General features: G+C 58.4%; 1 protein-coding gene across 1 annotated transcript; it reads right to left on the bottom strand.

Annotated features, from left to right (window-relative positions):
- Positions 1-2,552, bottom strand: gpr101 (G protein-coupled receptor 101). Its single transcript, XM_033030320.1, has 2 exons — positions 2,481-2,552; positions 1-1,496 (listed from the first exon to the last, which is right to left on the bottom strand). Exon 2 carries the CDS (start codon positions 1,341-1,343, stop codon positions 168-170), a length of 1,176 nt encoding a protein of 391 aa, XP_032886211.1. The 5' UTR covers positions 1,344-1,496; positions 2,481-2,552; the 3' UTR covers positions 1-167.
- Between the last annotated feature and the right edge of the window lie 4,075 nt (positions 2,553-6,627).

The following is a 6,627-nucleotide window of genomic DNA, read 5'->3' as shown; positions in this document are numbered from 1 at the left end:
CCTGTTCACCTGACCTCTCAGGCTTCATCTTTGGTCACGGACCCCTTCAACTGATTCCGGTTCGTTCACCGTTCGGGATTCCATCACCAGTCTAGGTCCCATCCCCAGCCCGGATCATGTCACCGGTTTCGTCCCCAGTCTGTGTCCAGTCACTGCCCGGATCCCCGTCACCGGTCGGCCCTGTGACCGGGCAGGAGGTGCAGTTCGTTGTCTGAGCTGCAGCTGGTCGACACGGTGTCCCTTCGGCCGCCAGTGGCCGCGGCTGCAGTGACCGAGGCTTCTGCCCAGGATGTCGGGGCAGAGGCGCGGGGAGCGGCCCAGGAGCCAGCGGTGCGGGGAGCCCTGGCGCTGGTCGGGGAGGAGGGCGAGAGCCCGGGCGCCGGCGGGCGGCAACAGGCGGCGGGCAGGTGGAGGAGCAGCTCCCGGCGGATGCCCCGGTGGAGGTATCCGTAGATGTAGGGGTGCGCGCAGCACCGCGAATGCAGCAGGATGAGGGCGGCGGCGCCGAGCCAGGGTGCGGGTTGCGTGGCCCCGGCCGCCGACACGGTGCCAAGGACGCTGTATGGGCCCATGCCCAGGAGGTGCGAGGCCACGGTGACGAACACCACCCGCGCCGCCTTGCAATGGGAGCGGCGCGGCGGGCCCCGACCCCGACGCTTCTCCCCGCCCGGGCTCCGTGCGAGCGCCGGCTGCACCCGGGCGTTCTGTCGCCGAGCCGCCCGGAACACCAGCCAGTAGCAGCGGAGCATGATGCCGGCCGGCAGCCAGAAGGCGAGCAGCGCGGTCAGCAGCGTGTAGGAGGGGCTGGAGGCCCAGAGGAGGCGGCAGGAGGAGCAGCCGTCAGCGGCCACCCGGCCCCAGCCGTAGAGCGGCGGCGTGCTCTGCGCAGCGCCCAGCGCCCAGCTCAGCGCGATCAGACTGGATGCCCGACGGGGCGTCATGCGGGCGGGGTAGGATAGGGGGTGCATGATGGCCAGGTAGCGGTCGATGGACACCAGCACCGTGCTGTGGACGCCAGCGAAGGCGAACAGATGCAGAGAGACCACCAGCAGTTTACAGAGGCCGCCGGCGAGGGGTCGGAGCCCGGGCACGCTGCCCGCCACCGCCAGCGGCATCACCAGCAGCGTCTGCAACAGGTCCGCCAGCAGCAGGTTGAAGACGAAGCGGTTGGCCACGTGGAGCAGCTGCGGCCTGCTCCTGAACACCGCCAGCACCAGGCCGTTCCCCAGCAGCGAGGCGCACAGCACGGCCGAGCCCAGGCCCAGCTCCAGCAGAGCGGCGGCGGTCGCGCCGCGGGTCGCTGACTCCAGGCAGGGGCTGGTGGTGTTACCGAGGCCGGACATTCCCCACCCAACGAGGTGGAGACGCTTGTCGGTCAGTCCCGGGGCCGGGCAGCCAGCAGGTCATTCCAGGGTGATCCGAGCCCCGCTCCGCTCCCTGTCCGAAGCTCCGCCTCGCTGCCCCGTGGGCTTCGCACCGTCCGCGCCCGGATTTACCTGCAAACACACAGCGCGGTTAACGTACGGCCCACTGCTGCCATCTCCTGCTGATCTTTATCCTCTCATTCCCAGACTACTTGCTCTGTTTAACCACTCCGGACCTCCATCCCTCTCTTCCGTACCCTCTCTCCCACCACCATCTGCCCCTCCACGTCTCCCCCACGTTTCCCTTGCACCTACTCCCCCAACCCTCCCCCCCCCCCCCCCCCCCCCCAGCCCTCTACCGCATTACCTCCTCCAGCTCCAATCCCTCCACCCACTCCCCTCCAACCCTCTCCTCCCCACCCTCGGTTCGGTTCACACTCCCGGGTGTGTACCGAGCCTCTCTCCCAGCACCGCCGCCCTCGCCCCCCGGTTATTGATCGCCGACCATCTCTCCTTCCTCCTACGGAACCCTCGCTCATCCCCAATCCCAGGTGAAGAAGCCCCGCAGGCTCAGTGTCTGTGACCCAGTCCCTCACCTGCTCCGGCCCCGCGGGACCGCGCACCGAGCGTCGCCAGCCCGCACCTGATCCGGTCCAGGGTCCACCCGGGGGGCGGTGGCCGAGGAAGCGGGGGGCGGGCGGGGGCCAAGAACCGAGAGCGCGGAGAGGGGAGGCGGCGGCCGGAGGCCCCGGGGATGAGGGCGGCTCAGGCTCAGGGAGATGCGGCGGTCGCTGCAAGGTGCATGCCCGCGGCCGGATCCTTCAGATCCCCGATTCTCATTCCCACGGCCTCGGCTCCCTCTACCCGAACCATTTCCCCACTCCTCCCCGGTCTTTTCTATCCTCATCTCCCCACTCACTACTCGCTCCCCGTCCTCCGGTGCGGCTCCAACATCTCTTCCCCCGCGCCGCTGCGCTATGGGCGGCCCAAGTTGCCTCCGATGTAGCGGCCCGAATCTGCAGCGATTCCGCTCGCAACACCGAGCGTGTGGTCCGGACCCCGCATCGATTCCCGGCGCCGCACCATGTCCGGCCCCGGGAATGCGGGAGCTCTCACCGAGTGTGCGACCCCCGAACGGCGCCGTCCCGTCCTCGCACCGCGAACCACCTCACCCGTCCTGCAGCCGCCGAGCCCCGGAGGGAGGGGCTGGTGCTCCTGTCACCCTCCCCCCCCCCCCCCCCCCCATAGTCATCACACACCCCCGCCGCCCCCTTCGTCATCTCTCCCCCTCCCAGCATCTGCCCCCATATCATCCCACCCCGTCACCCCCCCAATCATCTTCCCCCCACGCTCCCATGTCATATCTCTCCCTTCCGGCATCTGCGCCCCCCACCCCGCATCTCCCCTGCCCCCTGCCCGCCTGTCGCTTCTCGATATCTACCGAAGAGGCGACACAAGGAATTGCAGATGCTGGACTCTGGAGCAAAACACGCGACTTTTCAGCGACTGTTTTCAACCTCGAGGGCACTCGCCTGAAAAACCTCGAGCTGGATCGACCGTCAGCGATGAAACCGCGAGCCGGATCAACCGTCTGCACACACACACACACACACACACACACACACACACACACACACACGATGAACAGGAAGGTAAAAGGCGGCTGCACAGTTAAGGGGCTGTCCCACTGCGGCGACCTAATCTGCGAGTTTAGACGAGTTTGCCCTTGACTCAAACTCGCAGCATGGTCCACACGAGGTCCTATGAGGTCACTGGAACTCTCCTTCATGCGCAAGAGAAGTTCCCGAATACTCGTGGCCTCGGCTAGGTCGCGTTGTTGAATGTTGAAAGTTTTCTCCACAAGTAAAATTTGGTCGGCATTGTTCTTTTTGACTCGTAGTGCAGTCAAGTGGGGTCGCTATTTAGTTATAGGCAGTTGAGGACAGCCGTAGGTAATCTCCTTCGCTGACCGGGCATTTTGATTGGCTCGTTGGAGTTTTCAGGACCCAGGTAGGTAAAATGACCGCTAAACTTTATTATACTTCTTAAAATTTTCTCCACTCCTTCTCCCCCCTTCTCTCCCCTCCTCTCCTCTTCACTCCCTCCCCGAGGGGCCCCGCGCTCTCTAAAGGACTTACCGTTTACCTTCCTCTTCATCGCGGGTGTGAATTTCAGACAGCGCTCCCCCGCTTTCACCGGCCCCCACCTTTGCGATGTGTGTGTGCGGTCGGTCGATCCAGCTCGCGGTTTCAACGTGGACGGTCGATCCAGCGCGAGGTTTTCCAGGCGAGTGCCCTTGAGCTTGAAGGTCGAAGGCACTCTACTTAACTTGCGGATTAGGTCGCCGCAGTGGGACAGCCCCTTAAACGAACTGTCACACTGCGGCAACCTAATTGGCGAGTTTAGGAGAGTTTGAAAAAGTGTCATGTTGAAGACCTCCTTCGACTATGTAGAAGACCTCCTTCAACCTCCTTCGACAATGTTGAAGACTAGGTTCGACTAGCTTCGGGAAAATTGGACATCAAATAGTGGAGAGTGAAGACGATCTCCTTCGACCTCCCTTCGACTATGTTGAAGACTATCTACGACTACCTTCGACTCCTTCGATTACCTTTGACTACCCTTGATTACCTACAAATACCGACCTACTACGACCAAACCTACGAGTAAAAAAAATATCGATTTTTTTCCTTGACCTTTTTTTACTCGCGGGCATTTTTCAGCATGTTGAAAAATACGCCGTGACCTAGCTGAGGTCTCGAGTACGCGGGACTACTCTTGAGCATGAAGGAGAGTTACAAAGACCTCCTAGGACCTCGTGTCGACCATGCTGCGAGTATGAGTCGAGGGCAAACTCTTCTAAACTCGCCAATTAGGTCGCGGCAGTGGCACAGCCCCTTAACGGTAATTGTATTGTGTATTGTATTGAATTTATTGTCATTATCTCATAAGAGACAACAAAATGGATTTTCCTTACAGTCAAGTAACATAAAAATAAATAATAAATAAATAAAACATATTTAAAAAAAGCACAAACACAGAAGTCCACGACACAACATAACCCCACAGCGGCACCAAAGTTGAGGAAGGTACCATAGTCCAGCCAGCCTCCCCTCCGATCTTCCGAGATGTTCACCCATGGTTGGGGCCTCCCGAGCACCCGCAGTCGCCGCCACGGGCGGCCCGATGCTCAGGCCCTCTCGCCGGGATGATGGAACCCCGACGCCGAACCCCGACGGAGAACATCCTCAGCGGCCCGGACCTCCAGACCAGCCGCCTCCCACCGGAGTCCGCGGCTCCCGAAGTCCACAGGCCGAGCCGAGCGGAGTCACTGGACTCCACGATGTTGGTCAGCGCCGCCCGCATTGGGAGCTCCGCGAACCACAGCTCCGTGATGTCGGTGCAGCAGGCCCAGCACTCCGGAGCTCCAAACGGTGATCCCCGGTAAGGCATCGCCCGCCCCGCGATGTATCCAATGCTGCGCCGCTGCTGCTGCTGGAGCTCTGGTCGGTCCCGGCAGGAAAGGCTGCGCCAATCCAGTAGGTAGTCCGGGGGGGGGCGCAACTTGAATAATAGTCGCGTCCTCTCCAGGAAGCGACTGAAGGACGGTATTCCCCTTACCGTACCCGCTTCCCCCCACATAAAGACATTAAAAAAAACCCACAAAAAACTCTCTTCAAACATAACAAAAAAACAAAAAGATACCGGAATGAATGCGGAGGCAGCTAGCACCAGCGCCACCAGATGTCCAGTGCCACCGGTAAGTCCTTTAGAGAGCGTGGAGAGGGGGGGGGGGGGGGGTGGAGATAGAGGGGGGGAGAGAGAGAGGAGGGGTGGAGGGGAGTGGAGACACTTTTAAGAAGCCAGACAACCTTTAATAAAGTTTAGCGGGCACTTAACATTACCGGCCAGTTTACTTACCTTTCCTTTCTCAACGAGCTTTACCTTCGACTCCTTTGATTACCTTCGATTGCCTTCCATTACCGACGGTAGCATTACGATCTACTACGACCTACCTCGACTAAACCTACGAGTGAAAAATTATTGAATTTTTCCATTTTTCGACCTTTTTTTTACTTAGGGCATTTTTCAGCTTGCTGAAAAAACGCCGCGACCTAACAGGCCTCGAGTACGCGGGGACCACTCTCGAGCATGAAGGAGAGTTACAAAAACCTCCTAGGACCTCGTGTCGACCATGCTGCGAGTATGAGTCGAGGGCAAACTCTTCTAACGTCGCGAATTAAGTTCCCGCAGTTCAGGCAGCATCTGTGGAGGGAATAACAATGACATTTTGGGTCGGGACCCTTCTTCAAAATCTTCAGGCATGAACACCACCCATGAAAACCCTCCAATCACCGAGGAAATAGAGTCATACAGCATGTAACCAGGCACTTTGGCCAGCTTGTCCATGCCCACCAATATCTCCATCTACTTCTCACCTGCCTGTGGTTGACCCATAGCCTCTAAACATTTCTTATCCATTTACGTGTCCAAATATATTTTAAATTATGTTGTAGTACCTGCCTCAACTACCTCCTCTAGTCCATGTACCAACCACCTTCTGAGTGAAAAGTTTCCCCTCAGGTTCCCATTAAATCTTTCCTCTTTCACATTAAACCTATGGAATATCTGGTCCTGTCCCAGACCAACACCCCAACCTGCAAAAACACCTACAGGCCAAGGATTGTCTCCCTCAGGTGGAGAGGCCAGTAATGAGTGCGAACCGATGAAGGGATTGGGAAGAGTTGTGCATGTTTCTTTCCCCAAGGGGGAGCCAGGAACATCTGCATGAACGAGCTCCTACATCAGCTGGAGTCCACAATGCTCCCAGTTAGATTAGGCTCAAAACCCAGGTATTGCCACATTGGGCAGAATGGCCTCCTCGTGCCATGCAACTGTTGGCCAGAGTCACAGTGGGTGATGGGAGAATCTGGGTGGAATGTGAACTGCTTTCTCTGATGGGACGGATGTTTAAGTTGAGTTTATTGTTACATGTACCGAGGTGCAGTGAAAAGCTTTGTCCTTTATAGGTATAGATAGTGGTCTATAAAGAGAGAGAGCCTTGGTGCAAGTCAAGTCCAATAGATGATGGCCAGGGACTATCGTTTATCTCAAGACTTTCATCAAGGTAAAAATGTACCTGCGTGAAAATGTTGAGGTCTGATTATTTAAAGTTGGAATACAACATGAAAATTGGGGGAGTTGTAGACAGTGCGGAAGGAGGTAAGGTACAGCAGGCCATAGATCAGCTGGAAATATGGGC

This window comes from Amblyraja radiata, chromosome 12, assembly GCF_010909765.2.
Source record: "Amblyraja radiata isolate CabotCenter1 chromosome 12, sAmbRad1.1.pri, whole genome shotgun sequence".
NCBI lineage: Eukaryota > Metazoa > Chordata > Chondrichthyes > Rajiformes > Rajidae > Amblyraja > Amblyraja radiata.
Note: the sequence above shows the minus strand (reverse complement) of the source record. Positions and strands in the feature narration are given on the sequence as shown.